General features: G+C 53.0%; 7 protein-coding genes across 7 annotated transcripts; 2 read left to right on the forward strand and 5 right to left on the reverse strand.

Moving 5' to 3' along the window:
- Positions 1-793: 793 nt before the first annotated feature.
- Positions 794-2161, reverse strand: BU25DRAFT_34740 (uncharacterized protein). Its single transcript, XM_033703150.1, has one exon. The coding sequence runs from the start codon at positions 1898-1900 to the stop codon at positions 908-910; it is 993 nt and encodes a 330-aa protein (XP_033562583.1). The 5' UTR covers positions 1901-2161; the 3' UTR covers positions 794-907.
- Positions 2162-3980: 1819 nt separating this feature from the next.
- On the reverse strand, positions 3981-4602 carry BU25DRAFT_309535 (DUF1771-domain-containing protein; the record flags this gene model as incomplete). The annotated part of the gene is made up of 2 exons (XM_033702113.1): positions 3981-4510; positions 4566-4602. Coding segments are annotated over 2 exons (567 nt in total), but the record flags the coding sequence as incomplete, so codon positions are not given.
- Positions 4603-4826: 224 nt separating this feature from the next.
- BU25DRAFT_439393 (uncharacterized protein) lies at positions 4827-6049 on the reverse strand. The gene is made up of 2 exons (XM_033709104.1): positions 5724-6049; positions 4827-5666 (listed from the first exon to the last, which is right to left on the reverse strand). Exons 1-2 carry the CDS (start codon positions 5874-5876, stop codon positions 4914-4916), a joined length of 906 nt encoding a protein of 301 aa, XP_033562585.1. The 5' UTR covers positions 5877-6049; the 3' UTR covers positions 4827-4913.
- A 135-nt stretch (positions 6050-6184) lies between these two features.
- Positions 6185-6785, reverse strand: BU25DRAFT_490542 (uncharacterized protein; the record flags this gene model as incomplete). The annotated part of the gene is made up of 3 exons (XM_033711501.1): positions 6185-6455; positions 6506-6636; positions 6699-6785. 3 exons carry the CDS (start codon positions 6783-6785, stop codon positions 6371-6373), a joined length of 303 nt encoding a protein of 100 aa, XP_033562586.1. The 3' UTR covers positions 6185-6370.
- A 3961-nt stretch (positions 6786-10746) lies between these two features.
- BU25DRAFT_430728 (uncharacterized protein) lies at positions 10747-12604 on the forward strand (the record flags this gene model as incomplete). The annotated part of the gene is made up of 3 exons (XM_033708617.1): positions 10747-10847; positions 10997-11767; positions 11815-12604. The coding sequence occupies 3 exons, from the start codon at positions 10747-10749 to the stop codon at positions 12602-12604; spliced, it is 1662 nt and encodes a 553-aa protein (XP_033562587.1).
- A 1277-nt stretch (positions 12605-13881) lies between these two features.
- Positions 13882-14578, forward strand: BU25DRAFT_339210 (glutathion peroxidase protein; the record flags this gene model as incomplete). Its single annotated transcript, XM_033702756.1, has 3 exons — positions 13882-13924; positions 14014-14279; positions 14381-14578. The coding sequence occupies 3 exons, from the start codon at positions 13882-13884 to the stop codon at positions 14576-14578; spliced, it is 507 nt and encodes a 168-aa protein (XP_033562588.1).
- Positions 14579-14744: 166 nt separating this feature from the next.
- Positions 14745-16698, reverse strand: BU25DRAFT_391056 (P-loop containing nucleoside triphosphate hydrolase protein). Its single transcript, XM_033704597.1, has 4 exons — positions 16260-16698; positions 15728-16210; positions 15242-15680; positions 14745-15191 (listed from the first exon to the last, which is right to left on the reverse strand). The coding sequence occupies exons 1-4, from the start codon at positions 16475-16477 to the stop codon at positions 14904-14906; spliced, it is 1428 nt and encodes a 475-aa protein (XP_033562589.1). The 5' UTR covers positions 16478-16698; the 3' UTR covers positions 14745-14903.
- Positions 16699-17049: the final 351 nt, after the last annotated feature.

A 17049-nucleotide genomic window follows, 5' to 3' on the forward strand; every position in this document is an offset into this window, starting at 1 on the left:
GGTTTTGCCGGGTCGATTCCAGCGCGTGGAGATCTGGGTTGAGGTTAGGTGTGACGATCCGCATCTACCAGCCCTAGAGTCCTCCACAACAGCCCTGCGATGTAACAATGACTGACTAAAACCCCAGTCGATCTGCATCTACGGACTGCCGGGGAAGGCCTGCCAGCGGTCAGGCGACATGGTTGATTGTCACGCTACATTAAAACTATAACGTGGCTGCGTTCCAGAGGAGCAGGCTCACGTCACTCAAGTCACAACAAACAAACAGCTTTGCGGCGGATTCTCTTTCTAAGGTTCCAAGGATTGCCGAGCTTGCACAACGGATAGTCATGTCAATGCAGCATCTTGAAAGGGATGACTTCATTCCTATCATCTACAACATACCACTTCGGCCTACCCTGGATTATCTGGACATGTGCAACAGTCGCGTGCAGGACCATGTCAGAACCACACACACCACCGACATCCTAGACTTCGGTTCCCGGGGACACTGGCCGGGAGTGTCGGTGCCATACGGCATTGTGCGCCGACTGTCGAAGTAGCTTATCAGGCCTTCTCTGTTTTCTCCATTGGCATCAAGGGCTTCGAATGATGCCAGAGAGCGCTCTTGGAAGAATCCGCCCCCGTTCATCGCTAAGTCGATGAGGTTGTAGCTGTACCTGTCAAGGGCAAGCAGCATGCCATGGAACTATAGTGTGTTCTTGTAAGATGAGAGCCGCGCGTACATGCAACTCTTCTGAGAAAAGGAGATTGCCATGCTCAGAGGTTCAAAGGAATGTACAAGTCGCTTCTGTACGAAACAGAGGGGTCAATAGAGCAGCCTTGATTCGATGCGGCTGTATGCGTTCCTGGATCACATCCTCTGGACCTGGTTGTCGGTTTCCAGTTAGATCCCCGGTCGATGGGCTCATTTCTTGCTGCTCATGTGTCGATATTGCGGATACCTGTCCTTTGCCTGCACGGACAGGGACGCCCCTGGTTGAACCGAGTCTTTACGGCTCTTAGATGGTGCCCGAGATTTAGACGCATCCGCTGGTTGCGCAGCGTTTGGCTGCACACTGGACTCTCTGCGACCCGAGGCTGGACTACCACGAGCTCTGGATGTAGGCCTCGGAAGCCTGGACTCTCCCTGCTTAGGAGCCATGCGTGTCTTTGGACGCTCATCGTCTACTTCTGCTTCCAACTGCACGGGTTGGGAGTCGTCCGAGGGACTCGGTGTCGAGTCGTGCTGCTCATCCACGACAACCTTTGGCTTCTCAGATCGTGCCACCTCTGCGGTACTGTGTGGCCCCGGAGGGTAGGTGCGAGGCTTTGGGGGATGGCAAGCCAGGTAGTCACCACTGACGTGTGGAGACTCGGACGGTGAGCATGGTCGCTGGACACTGCCAGTGTAGGGATCACAAAACTCGATGATCTCCTCTTCCTTCTTCGTATGTATCACCCAGGCACTCTCATCCTCATTCGGTACCACTGGCAATTCGACTGGCGGTTCGACTGGCAACTCGATTGCATCTTCATAGATGAGGAACTTGCCTTCACCCTTGAGTTCCTTGTACTTCGAGTCCATGGCTTCTTCGATCATATCTTGGAAGGAATCAAAGGCACCCCCCATTGCTTTCTCCTGCTGCTCACGCTCGAAATTAAACGCTTCCCACTCGATCTTGATCTTGTCTAGGGGTGCAGGTTCTTCAGGTGGCTCGTCTGCACCAGTGCGCAGCGCTGCCAGGAACGCGTTTGACACCTTGCTTCCTGCACGTCCCAAGGCCCTCCTTATGGATGGTTTCCGCTTGACTTTGGGCGGTTGCTCAGGAATAGCACCCTCTTTGGCGACGACATCAAGGTCCTGCTCCGGCGTGATACTATCACCCGATTCTTTTCTTGCCTGTAGAAATGTCAGCATTGATCCGGTAGCAGAATCAAATATCTTACAGCAGCTGCCATGACCTGGTCCCTGGTGACCGTGGGGAGCTGGCCTGGCGCGGTTGGGGTTTGTGGCTTCGTTGCCTCGATAGTGATAGTTGGCCGTTGTGTTTCGGCCGTGATGGACAACTGCTGCAACCCAATGATGGACACTGATCGCTGCGTCTCTATGGCGGCCGGCTGCGTCTCCACAACGACCTCCTTCACAACACTGACCGACGACGGAGGCAGCGGTGCGTGAACAGCAGCTGCGTGGATCGCAGCTTGCGGCACGTGCTGCGGCCTCACGCCTGCAGCTTGAGCATCCGCAATGTGAATCATACGTTCCCAATTCTGCGGATTGTGAACCTGAGGCTGTGGCTGTGGCTGCATCTCAGCAAACGCAGGCCAATGATTTGGCATAGAGCCAGTTGGCTGCGTGATGGCGTGCTGCTCCATCTCACTTGCCCTGCTCCAGTCGTCCATGCTAGTTGGCAACGGTGTGCCGTAGTTCTGGGGATGCCTCGAGCGAGGAACGTCCAGTGGACGTCCGCTTCTGTCCCACTGACTGTCGGCCGAGCGTTGAGCCTGACCATCGACCGAGCGCTGAACCTGGCTATCGAAGGCGTGTGGGTTAGCCAAAAAAGGTTGCATGAGTGATCAAGGAGCTACATACTTATGGTACCTGACTGGGGGCGCTCGAGGTGGGGTATTTTGCAACCCCGGGGGAGGAACCCAAACATGTCGCGGTGATGACATTGTGAAGGGTGTCAATCAATGTGAGGGGTGCTTGACAGTTCGAAGTGGCCTAACAGGTATTCTCACGACAACGAAGGAGTGAGGTTGTCAATGGATGTAAGTAGTGACCAACAGACCCAAAGGTAAACCGTGAAGGTGCAGCGAACAAGCACAATGGGACCCGACTCGCGCCTGAACGGCACATCCACAGTAGACCTATATACTCTTTCGCCGGAGAATTGACCCCTCTCGCGGCCTCGTCTTCATCCTTCGAGCATTGAACATGCTTTTCACGACCGTGGTACTGCACATTCAGGGACATCATGACGATTGGCATACACTTCGACACATTGACCCTTCATCACACCCTAACCACCAAGGTTATGCCTTCTGAGAGCTCGAGAGGCTGCGCACTTCACATCTTTCACATGCTCATTAGAGACGAAGGCCCCGTCTGTGAACAGCCACAACTCTCTTCTCTCGTCTCTCATCTCTCATCTTTACGACGAAACATTGCTCCTCCGCGGTGTTGTGAAGGTGTGAGATAGACTTTCATGCCACGCTTGAGAATTATTACGCGTCGCACAACTTAGTCTTCATACGTGTTCGACCCAAGACCGTGAAACTGTGTGAAGGGTCGGGTCATGACGACTGCCATACACCTTCAAACCACATAGACTACCGTTGTCATCCACTACACCTCTTTGTAGAACTCGAGGGACTATGCAGCGCTACTCAATTCTAAGACGAGTCGAGAGCATAGATGCATGACTTCAAGCAATAGAAACCCATCTTGCAAAGCTATCAGGCCCACGAAGCAGATCTGACAGCATGTGGTGTTGTGAGGGGTGAAGCGCCCTTGATTGTTAGTACCATGGTACCCACTAAGCCGACTTGAACGATGACCCAGTGCCAGCATCCAGTCGTTGCGGGCTCAAACTCTCGTTGTCCTCTCCAGACCCCCAGGGCTTCCGTAACTACCACAAACAGTAAATCTTCTACAGTCACCACAGTTCAGGACGAGACTTTGTACACGCAGGCACGCATCGGCCTGCAAGTTTCTATTAGATACACTGTATATACACCAAATGCCACTACAGTTTGCCTATCCATAAGCCAAGGGTATCATCGCACTTCACCGCCTCCTACATAACGTTACAGCAGCCCAACTTCTTAAGCAGCTTCGGCAGACCCTTCCGCACCATCTGCTCAATCTCGTCATTCTGGTTACTCTGCTGGTTCTGATGTTGTCCACCATGCTGACCACCATGCTGCTGACCATAGTTCTGACCCGCATGTTGCTGTTGACCATGCTGCTGCTGCCCAGGGTATCCACCGTCCCCATACTGCGGATGCTGCGGCGGGGGAGGCATGCTGTGTACGGCGCCGCCCTGGAGGTTTACGTAAATGCGACCCTCGTTCTCCTCGGTCTGGTACTGGAGACCCAGTTCGCGGCAGACATGCTCAACCCTGGGCTTGATCTTCTGCACATGATTGCGGCTGTGGTTTCCTTTGCCCACGATGACGTGCAAGTGGTCCTCGCCCCGACTTCGCGCGGCCTTGATGCGCTCCTCGAGCACGTCCTCGGCCTCCTCAACGAAGAGACCGTGCAGGTCGATCGTGTCGTCTTGCACATGGCCGTTTGCGTTGTTCTCGCGGAAGATGTAGTCGCGCGCTTGACGGTTGTATTGCTCCATCTTTGCGGCATGTTGTTTTCCTTCTTCAGAGAGCTCGTGGGCGCGCGCGCCGTCGCCGGATTCGTAGGCCTGGTGGGCGCGGTCGAAGCAGGAACTGCGCTTTGCAGCTTCCTGGCGGGCGAGATCGCGGAGACGGTCGTACTCTGCTTCGGCATCGCTATTGGAGTGGTTGAGCGCTGGAAGATATTAATTGGGTTCAGGGTGGTATAGTGCAACTGAATGAGATCGTACAGCGCGAGCCCATTGACAGCATTTCCATGGCGGCTATGTTGCAGCGACACCCAAATTAGGATGTCTGAGGTAAGGGAATATATAGATGTGGAGGAAGTGAGGATGTGTTGTTGTTCTTGAGCTGGCAGCTTGACGATCGGCTCGGCGCTAAAGCGGCTGAAAGCAAGCTTGTGCAGAGTCCAGATCGCCGGGGTTCGCGATCATTTGCGGTCGCATCTGCACTCGGTAAGGCCGCGAGGCTGTGTGTGTGGCTGGATACACCGCAAGAGGAAAAGTTGATATTGACTGAATGATGTGTTCGGGTGAATTGCTGTAGAAACACCGAGGCGGAGTCATGTTGCTGCAAGATCAGAACCGTATCTTGGGTCCCACGAAGACAATGACAAATGCCAGCAACCAAAGCCCGCCGATCATGGCATAAAGCTTCATGCGATCCCACCAGCCCTTGCCTTCTGTCATGCGCCTGAGTGTGCCCATTCTCTGGCTGGCGGCATCCATATTGATCTGATTCTTGTCCAATCCTGACACTGCCCGGTCCACAACGCCTTTATCGCTCTCCAGAGTGTTGCTGAAATATATTGATTGTGCCTTGAGCTGCTTCGCCATCTTCAAGAGACTTTCTGTGAGGTTCTCCTGCTCGTTGCGGTCGTGCGACAAGAGCGCTTCCGTTTGTGCCAACGAAGGATTGCCCGTCGTTGTGGTCGCCTTGGATGGAAACAGCGAGGTCCCTGATGCTGCCTGTGTCCCCTCTGCTTCCACTGCTTGGCCCCTCCGACGCATCTGCGAAGTCAAGTTTTTCGCAGCGTTCTGGAGTGTCTGGTTTGCCCCTTCGTCTTTTGACGTGATGTCAATGCCGTCGTTTGTCTTGACTCTTGGTGCGTACGAGGGGAATTGATCCTCATTCTCGTCATCCGAATCTACCGAAGCTTCTGACTCTGTATCATCTAGCTGATTAAGCTCGTATATCCGTTGGTTCAACTGCTTGATCGTTTCACGCTTCTGCTGCAAATCTGCTTGCAGCGCCGACTTCTTCGATTTGGAAGGTAGTGTGGAGGCTGAATGTTCGAGATTGAGGAGAAGAGTGCGTGCATGTTCGATGTTCTATACAGAGTTAGTAATCAGGCTGACACCTCCGGTGAGTGAAGTGCAATAACTCACAGCACTAACGCGTGCTCGCTCGTAAGGCGACTTCCTGAGCTGTGGTGACGGTTCGACAAGAACAGTGTGCGCCAGTCTGGATAACAGTCGACTCAGATTGATCGGTGTTGGGTCAGGGAATCCTGACGGGGAGCGTGACCTTGTGGTGGCCATTGTGTGCTACTTCTTGACTTTCTAGATGCTCGCGCAGCAAATGCGATTGTGGTATTCCCGTGTCAAGATCGATGTCAGGTTCGAGAATGCTAATCAAGTAGCGCACTACTGTGTTGAACACCAATGTTATAGTGAGTGTGTTCACTTTGCAGATATTTGGTCGATCTGTTATTACTGCGAGTGTCGAGAAGAGAAGCAACGTCACCGTTCGCGACTTGAACGAGCCAATCGTTAGCTCCTTCCCCGCATTGGCCAGTGATCACTCCAACGCTTTGTGCACACGATCATACACATGAGCTCATGAACGTCAACGAAGCTTCTTAAATTGATGATTGACATATATTGTACATGGCTGTTACCAACGCCTACTCAGCGCCCTTGCCATAGTTGATGAAGGAAAAATTGTTCCACCATGTATGTGTGACAAATTGACAAGAATAAATCCATCTCCTACTCAGAGATTGAGATGGTAACCTTGCGTCGGTGTCTCCACTTTAGCCGCGCAGAGTGGTCGTGTCTCGAGGCTCAGATGCCTTTGGCACTGCAGGAGGACTCGCAGAAGAAGGGCCACGCGTGAAGCTGCGCAGTGTCAGTGTATAGGTGCTGTACACATCAGGTCCTGAACCCACTTGTTCCACATGGTTCCCAAGAAGCCTGGCTTTCCATACGCGTCGTGTAAAGATACACGTCTCTCAGCGCTTGCTGGATCTGCAGGACGCTTGAGCATCTCAAGGTTGCCAAAGCGTTGGGCGGCAGATGACTGTGATATGTCAGTATGGGACGGATGCGACGGGATTTGAACGGTGATGGCTATCAACGTACCCTGCGGCGCCCATCTGGAGAAGAGGGCTCTGTCATCGAGCTGTCTGAACCTCGACGCTGGGCGTCGTCCTTGGGACCTTCGGGCATGGCTGGAACTGTGTTGTCTCCAAAGATTTTGTGGCTCTGACTGGAATACTTCTGGTGAAATGGGGAAGGCATTGTGGAAATGGAAGAATAGGTACTTGATACAAGTATTCGGGCGGTTAAGCTAACTGTCGGAGATGCGTGTAGGCTTGTGAATGGACAAAGATGACACCAAGAGGGGGAGAAGCCGTGGTAGATAAACCCCTCTTGAGCTCAGCTGAAGCCCCTCAAAATCAGCCTCGATCGCGTGCCAATCGAGCATTACGCAGATGATGCGTGATCGTACCAATGAGTGATGTGATGTCGCTTCCCCGCACTCGCCTACGCTGTTGGACCCTGGGGAACGTCTGTAACAATGATATGGCATGAGAAGTGAGCACACCTGACATGCTTTCTAATCTCAGGGTTGAAGCAAGGTTCGACGAATCAGAAAATGGAAAAGAAACAGATATCCTCTTAACGTTTGCTGAAAGTAGCAGTTCTGGACTTCCTCGACCCTGAAGCTGAACGCAGCCCTTGTGCTCTCGGAATCTCTGAATCCAACCGACGACCTCCAACGGTCTTTATAAGCCTCATAGACCTTGACAAGAGATCGAACAGGTGCTCTAAGCAGTAACGACACGATCGCGCTAACTGTTCTTGCAAGCAAGATGCGGGATGCGGATCCGGGCCGATTGAAGATGCGGGCGATTACAATGCGGAGTTTGCAACGACGTGATTGGAGTGGAGGAATCTTTACCTGACATCGAGAAGAAAGTACGATGAGGTTGGCGACTGAACTGTGTTTTGAGAGTGGCTTACAACTGGAGCTTCAAGCGCTCTCCGAGTATTTTTCCGCTGCAGACTGCTGTCTTTGATGACGGTGAACGCACGTGTTCATAATTTCTTGTCCAAGGTCCTCTGATGTCATCTCTCGTGCCCTCAAGTTCGTGTTGTTACACAATGGATAGCTTCGAGGATCATCGCATTCTCATCGTGAAGGTGGAGTTACAAAGAAACCTTGTTGATCATCCTGTTGATCATCTAGTTGAAGGTGGAGAAGGACGTATGTCTGAGGGTGATGTCATCGAGCGCCAAGTAAAGGCACTTGCCGTCGGTTCATGGGTTTCGCCGAGCAGCGACACGAAGTGCAGATTTTCTTCTCCTTCTCAAGCCACCTCCATCATGTGCACCACTTCGCACCGCTTTCGCAATTCCTGGCCGTCCAACAGATGTCCGCCGATCATCACTAACATGTCCCTGATTCAAGAGACTTTCAATGAGTCGCAGCGGTTAAGTAGCAGCTGAGAGGAGACGCGCAGCTATGTATGGCTGTTGAGGCTCACAGTGGGGCAGCACTTCAGCTTCAGGTCAGCGATCTTCAGGGACCAGCTGGGCCGGCGCGAACATTTCGTTTCTGGCAAGTGCCGAGCGACGAACGCTTGCCTATCGTCAACTCGAGTCTTGAACTTGTGTTGTGTGATCATCCCGCGATCAACACCAAGCCGCGAACTTCAGACGGTGCAAAGCCGTCTGGCTGACTGCATGCACTTACCAATCTGATGGCGGTCGACCTCCATCTCGAATCAAGACACAGGCTGCATGTATAAGCATCAAGGTACGTTTCAACTTTGGTTACCAGCAACACACCCTTTCATGATGATACACCTTTCATAAGCATAGTTCATCCGAAGGTCTACTAGGCCATTGTGGAAACAAATCAGCAATGTCTTTCGCTCCTATCTGATATCATATACATACCTCTGTTTGCATAGCTTTCTTATCGAACAAGCGCTAACAGGAGAACAGGAACACACCATTCAGTTGACTTACTATATCTGTGTTGTGATGCGCTCCGCGATCAGCTTGGCGCAGGACCCTTTGAGGGACAAAGGTATTGTTCTCTCAACGTCCTGTCATGCCTCTATTCGTATCAACCTGCAGTACGAGGTGGTTCAAGCACAGTCGCCGACGCTTTGGTTCGACAGAACATTCGGGAAGCTGGTGCCGGTAAGTTGCCGTGCCACTTGTGTCCCGCATCTGCGACCACTATGTCATGAGGCGCTGTCATTTATCCTTGCTCTGAACAGTGATGCACCACCGCCTGCACTTTGTCAAAGCAATGCGATGAACCTCAATGAGTAGTTAGATATTTCGGACCGGCTGGAAGGGAAAAGCAAACTCAAATGAGCTCTCAATCGATCCTTGCAATGCAGCATCAGACTCCACCTGCTCATGTCGCGATCCTCGCACCGCAATTTGTCAGCGGCATTGCTCCGCCACCCGTCTGTGTTGGCAGATCTGACGCAGAACGAAAAAACAGTCCGTGTTGACACTCTTCATATGCGCACAGGAACCAAAGTTGGAGGTTGGTAGGTTTGGCGCCGCCTTCGAGCCGCATTCCCAGGGCGCGGTTGGCGGTTCGTCAGCGTTGATCCCTTCCGTATTATGGTCCCGAGCACAACAAGTGCGACATGGCCCTGATCCGCAGCATATCAAATTGGAAGGGATTGCCTTTCTTCCCGTGAGCATCACGAACATTTCGCCGAACAGAACGCTCCGTCACGGCGCGTCTCGAAGAAGGGGAGACCCCTCTTACGTGGCCGGTCTGCGCAGGGTCATAAGAGTGTGACTGCCCCTCGACCCGGGCGCGAATTTCCAACCAATCTGTTTCGGACGAGCCGAAGGACCGTGGACTGCAGCAGGATTTTGGACATGGGATGGCCTCATATCGTATCAAGTTTGGACGCTAGCCTGGATTTGGTTACAACTGCTGCGTTGTCACTTCTTGCCCAGGAAGCGAACCGGTCAGCGTCTCCTGCCCACATTTGTTCAACTCTTTTCCCCTCACCTCCTCACCTCCACCATACTCGACGACAATCGCCATCACTCGCACCGCTACTACGACACAATACTCGTGCGGCATATCACCGAATTCTTATCAAACAATAAGAACCATCAGAGCCCTCGCTCAGGATGACAATTCGGAGCCCAGACGGAGCCTTTACCAGGTACTTACTGCCCAACGGTCTTTTCCCCTACTGTTTTGTTTGATGGTTTGCTTTGCTGCGATTTTGTAATCGACATTATGTTGTTGGAAAACTATGTATTGCTGTTACAGTTCTTATTTTTTGTTTTGTTTTTGCCGCCATCTAGCATTCCAGGCTACAGGACTTGCATATGGACATCCGTTCCACAGGACAAATTTCCAGAGGATTCTCCGTTTCTAAGGATCTCTATCTGGTCACTCTTGCTTGTCCCGTTCCTTGGGCGGCAATGGATCAATCTCCCGGAGGACTCTCAGCCCTGGAGTGCGAACATACGTAGACACAACATCTGAGCAGCGCAACGCTCGTAGACTCGACAACTCGATCTCTCGGTGCGCCGAATTCGGAGCTTCATAGCTAGAGCTTTCGAAAAGTCGGTGAACACACCGTGGATCTCAGTGATTGACCCCCGGGCGGTTCTCGCTTCCGGCCGCGGATCATCCGATACCGTCTGCTATGCTGCAGTGCCAAGCAATACTCGTAGACATGCAACACACAACAGCAACGTCGTTCAATTATGTTCTTGTTCGACTAAGCTATGCAACGCTCGACCTTGCCGTTTCTGGACTCTCGCACCAAGGAAGGTTGCCACAACCTGGATCATGTCGCTAGAACTGCCTATATGGAGCCTGCCTGCTAGGATCTCAATACTCGGGACGCCTGTACTCCATGCCCTATGGATGCTAATTGCAGTGGCCTCGACCACGCAGTGTTGGTTGTCGGAGCGATTTGGAGAGGGAAAAAGTACGTACAGAAGGCTGAAGCTTGCCTATCCTGTCTACCCAACCTCATTTGATCGTCAAAACTGACTTGATGTGGTGTTGAAGGGAGTGGAAGATCTTCAGTTAAGGCCACCACGTTAACGCTGGGTGCATGGACCGTGGACCATGTTCTTACTGGACACTCAAGGGATTGCATGACCTCAACCTGCCAAGGAAATGACTACTGGGGGCCTTGGATACCTAATTTATAGCTCGTCGAATAAATCTGGATGCGACTCTCGCCTGGTTATCATACTATACGCCACTGGCTATACTCGGTGTGTGTTGTCCTCATCAAATCTGGGGTTGTAATGCTAACTTTGCCTGCAGGCTTGTCTCTGGCTCTACTAACACGGCGCTTTCTTTTGTCACAACATTGTTTTGCTACACATTGCGATTTGGTTTAGGCACTAACTTATGCGTTCAGCATATCACTCTTCGACTCACCACCGGAGGCTGATTTCTATATCTCAAACATTACCGAGTGGAGAAAGGATATCCCCACACCCCTTGGCTCTGGACAGGACTTTTCTTTTTCTACAGACTGCCAGGATATGCACAGCACTGAGCTCTTTGACTTCAAGGACACTGCCTCCCAGTGCAGCATGGACAGCGCATATCAAAGCCAAACTAGCGCAAGCCGGCGCGGAACCAAGAGACCACAGCCCTACTCCCAGGACAGCCAGAGCACAATGGGTGCTCACTTTGTTGGCAGCGACATCTACTCGCCATCGATGAGCTCTGACAGCTACAACGTCTTCCAGGATATGAACCATATGCAACTTCCCGCTGCCTGGGATGCCCATGATGGATCCATGGGAATTGCTAACTACTCTACTGGGCAGGATTTCCCCCTCTACCCAACCTCGAACGTCTCGCAATTCAACCCCACATCCACTCTCAACATCTGGGCGCCCGTCAATACGCAATTCCAGAACGCGTCCTACAACTTGACATCCTACCCCACAGACTCGAACGAGACGATGTTCACCACCGCAGCGCCAGTGCAGCGCCAGTGGAACAACGTGCGCCCTACCCCCGTACGCAGCACGTCGTCCTACACTGCACAGCAAGCCTCAAGGCGAACTTCCTCTAACGATGCTGGCTTCAATGCCTTCGTTGCTTCTCCCACCAGTACAGCCAGCGTCCAGCTGCCTCAAGCTGTCGACTTCGAGCAGACACAATACGTTGAGCAGAAGTAAGTCAAGCCAAGGCCATCCGTCAATCAACACTGACAGCAAGCAGGAACGACACAGGAGAGAGCACTTCTACTTCTCTTGCACCACAGTCTCTGAACGGCCACGAAGATGTTCAGTCTCCTATTGACGCGACCGAGGCCAAGCTTGAGGAGGAGCGCACCAAGATTGCTCGCAGCCACGTCCTCTACCAGCAAGGGCCCGACAAGGACGGCAAGTACCACTGCCCTGAGGAGGGCAAGCCTGGCTGCACTCACAAGCCTACACCTCTGAAGTGCAACTACGACAAGTACGTCGACTCGCACCTGAAGCCTTTCCGCTGCAACAAGAAGACCTGCGTTGGCGTTCAGTTCTCCTCCACTGCCTGCTTGCTTCGTCACGAGCGTGAGGCGCACGGCATGCACGGACACGGTGCAAGGCCTCACCTTTGCCATTTCCAAGACTGCGAGCGTGCTGTACCTGGACACGGCTTCCCTCGCCGTTACAACCTCTTCGACCACATGAAGCGCGTCCACCAGTTCGAGGGCCCCACCACTGAGCCTTCCCCTCCTACTATGCAGGGCCAAGCACAGCGCAAGCCCGTTTCTCGCAAGCGCAAGGCTTCCGTAGAGGACATCACCGAGAAGCGCCAGAAGGCCATCAAGCTCACTGCTGAGCAACAGCTCCAGCAGCGCCGCGACCAGCTTGCACAAGACTTCATCAGCAAGAAGCAGCACATCATCGACTTCCTGACCAATCTTGCCGGTCCTAACGAGCTATCTGACGACCTCAAGCTCAGCCAAGACGTCATGGCGCTACACGATATCAGCACCAAGTTCAGGAGCAGCTACGGCGGCTGAATGAAGCTCATCGCATCAGTAGACTCCGGTCTGCTCGACGCCTGAGCAAGGTTTGTTTCGCGCCCCGGATCTTCTCGACACCCTTCTCTTTCCCAACAGCCTGGCATGTTTGTACCCTACATGCCTTGCTTTTTGCTGCGTTTATCCACGTGCCTGGATGGATCTCCCGCCCTCGCGGATGTTGACTACCCACATGCGGATGGATGCCCTCCCTCCCCTGAAGGATTACCCACAGGATATGTCCCTGCCGTGGACTGGATGCCATGGACTGCCGGACCTGGATCGCTGGAGCGCTTTGCGCAATAGCAACCCCGCTTAGGTAGAGGGACAGTGGTTCCGCTCATTGCATCGGAAATGGCATGGGTTTAGATTGGGTGATCCTAGACTGATCAAATTGTATTGATGCTTACTGGAGTTGGTGGTTATCTGCTTATTACTGGAGTTGTAGTAGTTGGAATCAATAAAGACCAGATGAAGAGGTCGCTCATGTATCGGTACAGACTGTACTGCTCGCTCTCCTCAGGGAGAGATGACAGTCTGCACCGTAGTTGTGTAGATGGTATCTCATCAAATTTACTCGTATACAAAACCGCATCTCTACATTGCTTGTGACACACGCCCTGAATACAGGACCACGTTTTTTAGTAGATATCTAAATCGGCGCCATCAACTTTCTAGATCTCGACTCCTGTGCTTTGTGATACTCCCCAATCCTCCATCGCACGACCTCTCACCTCGGCCTACCTCGGCCTACCTGCTCTTACAGCTAATCTCTCGGGTGCACCTCCATCCTCCGTGCAGAACACAGCGCATCCCAATCCAGCATCTGAGCCGCGCAAATGACCGAATAACGTCATTGCTTGCGTCCCACCACTAATGCCACCCAACCTGCTCACGCGCAGTTCACCGCAGTTCACCGCAGTTCGTCCGCCGCTCCCTCGGCTTCGACTCGTCTCCGCCGACGAATCGCAAATCGCGCGAGCGGCTTTCGTAAGCTGTGCAATACAGACTTGGCCCAGAAGCAAGATATTGCGGTCCTGTACGCCTAATACGGGTTGAATGGGGGATTTGGCAGAATTTCACATGACATGATCCGAGTGGCGAGATTTAGTGCCCCGCGCATCGCGACGGGTGTGAGACGAGGTGTGCAGAAGCGACGACTTATAACGACACGATCCTTCCGTACTGTAACTATATCTCCGCGACCGATTACTATACTTGTACCTACGTATACACCTGTACGCACCTTCTGGAGTATCACAAAGGAAGACGCAAATATGGCTTCTGCAACTAGCTTCTTCGACTTCAAGCCCAAAGACAGTACGTCTAACCCACCTCCCTTTCTCCCACACACCTCACTCGCCCAGCTCCCCTCCTCCAGAACCCATATCCCAACTAACACCACCCAGAGCGCGGCACCGACTACCCGCTCTCCAAGCTCTCCGGAAAGGTCGTCCTGGTCGTCAACACCGCCTCCAAATGCGGCTTCACACCGCAATTCGCGGGGCTGGAGAAGCTGTACAAGGACCTGAAGGGCCAGTACGGCGACCAGTTCGAGATCCTGGGGTTCCCGTGCAACCAGTTCGGCGGTCAGGATCCCGGGAGCAATGACCAGATCCAGGAATTTTGCCAGTTGAATTACGGTGTTAGCTTTCCGGTGCTGGGGAAGATTGATGTGCGTACATCCCACCCTTAAACCATCCCACGGCCTCTACCTTGCGGAGGTGGGAGGAGGTGGGGTTGATTGATGAAGAATATGCTAACCTGTATGTGTAGGTCAACGGCGACAACGCAGACCCCGCTTTCGAATGGCTCAAGAACGAGAAGCCCGGGCTCATGGGACTGAAGCGTGTGAAGTGGAACTTTGAGAAGTTCCTTGTTGGCAAGGATGGCAAGGTCAAGGGGCGATGGGCGAGCACGAAGAAGCCGGAGGATCTGAAGGCGGATATTGTTAACGAGCTTGAGGGAAAATAGAGCATTGCGCTGAAGACTTGTCAAAATGGAAGGGGATAATAAGGGGGATGGAGACGTGAAAGAGGAAGGCAGCTATGATACCACAATTTACATAGGAAGAGAATACAAGACGTAGTACATGGATACGGTTACGTAGTTGAAAGAGGAGTTGGGTATCTCAAAAGTTGCATGTGTCGTGTCTATTATCCGGACCTCTTTGGTCCATGCCCATGCTCGCTGTAAGGACAATGTTCCTCCTTCATTGCGCGTACTTCATAGATTGGCGCCGCAGTGTATTATCCGTCCACACATACATATCCATCATCTTCGTTTCGTTTGCTTTCGCCTAAGCGTCACCAGTAACGATGTCGTTCATCTCCTTGGTAGTCTTGCCCGCGCGGGAGCTCTTGATGACCTTCTGGATCAATTCCTCCACAGCATCCCAGTCGCTCGTGTCGATGGGTACAAGATCGGTCTTGAAGTATACCGCGATATCGTTCAGCTGCTGCCAGCTCTCCTTGTCGTGTACGAAGGTCAGCGCGACACCAACACGTCCGAATCGTCCGGTACGACCGATGCGGTGCAGATATGTCTCGGGGTCCGCGTCACGGCCGTTAGCCATGGTGGGAACGTCCTAGGATAGGTCAGTATAAAATCTGGCATAATCGCATATACTGGGCTTACGTAGTTGATGACCATCGTCACGGACTGCACATCTATCCCACGGGCGAGGACATTCGTCGTAATCAGCACCTTGGCCTCACCGGACCTGAATTGGTCGATAATCCTGTCACGGTCGGGGCCTTCCAGAGCACCACTGAGCTGGGCGACTTTGTGTCCCTCTGCTACCATGCGACGTTCGAGCTCCTCAGCAGTTCTGCGGGTTCGCACGAAGATAATCGAGGAGGCTTGTGTCATGAGCCCGTAGAATTTCAGCAGTGTCGCGTACTTGTCGTTGTCCTTGTCGATATCGATGTACAGCTGCTTGATGCCCTCAATAGTCAGATCCTCGTGGGCCAGGGTAAGCACATTGGCCTTTGGTGCGAAGCGATTGGCGTACGAGATGACGTTGGAAGGGAATGTCGCAGAGAATAGTACGGTCTGGCAGTCCTTGGGAAGCATGCTGTGGTCATCAGTATCAGATGGAAAACATTGTGCGCCTATACTCACGTCTTGACACGCGTGCACTGCTCGCCCAGACCTTGCTGGTCAAGCATGTTGTCGGCCTCGTCGAGCACTAAAATCTTGATGCCTGTGTGGTCGATCAGGCGTCTCCTCAGCATATCTGTGACGGTTCCTGGTGTGCCAACGAGGATATGAGCCTCGAACTTCTGGCCGCGCCTGGACGGGTCAGGAATGGCGGCCATCGTCTTTAGACCTTGCATGAACTGGCCCATGTGTGTGATCACTCCCAGAATCTGACGTGCAAGCTCTCGGCTAGGTGCGAGCACCAATGCCTGCGGCTTCACCTGTGAGATGTCGACACGCGATAAACAGTTCAAAGAGAAAGCAGCAGTCTTGCCGGTTCCCGACTGTGACTGCGCAATCATGTTCGTGGGAGGGTCCATGAGGAGTAGAGGCAGGGCTTTCTCCTGGATCTTCGATGGCTTGCGGAAGTTCATGGAGCGGATACCCTGGAGAAGGTCGTCAGAGCTGTTACAGTTAGTTCACCATTGTCGTGTCTGCGAATTCCTCAGCTTACAGCCTGAGCTCCTCGAACGTCTTCGCAGAGAACAGAGGGTTGTTTGGGTCCGCTTGCATATCTGCAAGCTTCACCTCGACGTTGAACTCAGTCTCCACAATGTCAGAGCCGTTTCCTGGAGGTCCACTACCGTCGACTTTGGCTTGCGCAACCAAGCTTTCTTCCGCTGGAGTCTCCTCAGCTGGAGGCGCTGCGGTGGGCTCTTCGGTGGATGACATCTTGAAGAGCAGTGATTGTTCGCTCGGGCGCGTCTGTTTGTGAGGGTCGCGGGGTGACGCAAGTTGCGGTGGATGAGTAACGGCGGGCGCCTTTGAGCGTGCAGGCGGGCTCCAATAATGGCTCGCACAAGACTGTCTTACAGCAGGAGCTTGAATAACACCTCAAAGGAATTGCGCGTGTCTGGCGTGGGTATCAATGAAAGTATGTGTCGTTGTTTGGCAGGTCAAAGCAACGCGAACAAAAGCTGTTTGGTGCGCTCATCGCGGGGAAGTTCCAGGCGGAAGGTGCTCGAGCGCTAGGCTGCATTAAGCGGCAAGGCTGCATTAGGCGGCAAGGCTGCACCTGCATGAACAGCAGTTGCGCCCGCGTTGTAGAAGCGATGCGAAACATGGCACGGCCTGTCGTCATCTACAATGACATCTTCAAGACAGGAAGCTCAAGAGTAGGTCTTACACATTGCTAGCAATTACGCGGTGCCAAAGGATCACGGCAGAGATCCCGGCCACCCTTCTCGGCGCGCACCACCTCCAGCCATTCGAGCCCCACCATCAATTGGGCCGCCAGTTGGAGC

The sequence above is a fragment of the Macroventuria anomochaeta genome (assembly GCF_010093625.1).
Source record: "Macroventuria anomochaeta strain CBS 525.71 unplaced genomic scaffold BU25scaffold_13, whole genome shotgun sequence".
NCBI lineage: Eukaryota > Fungi > Ascomycota > Dothideomycetes > Pleosporales > Didymellaceae > Macroventuria > Macroventuria anomochaeta.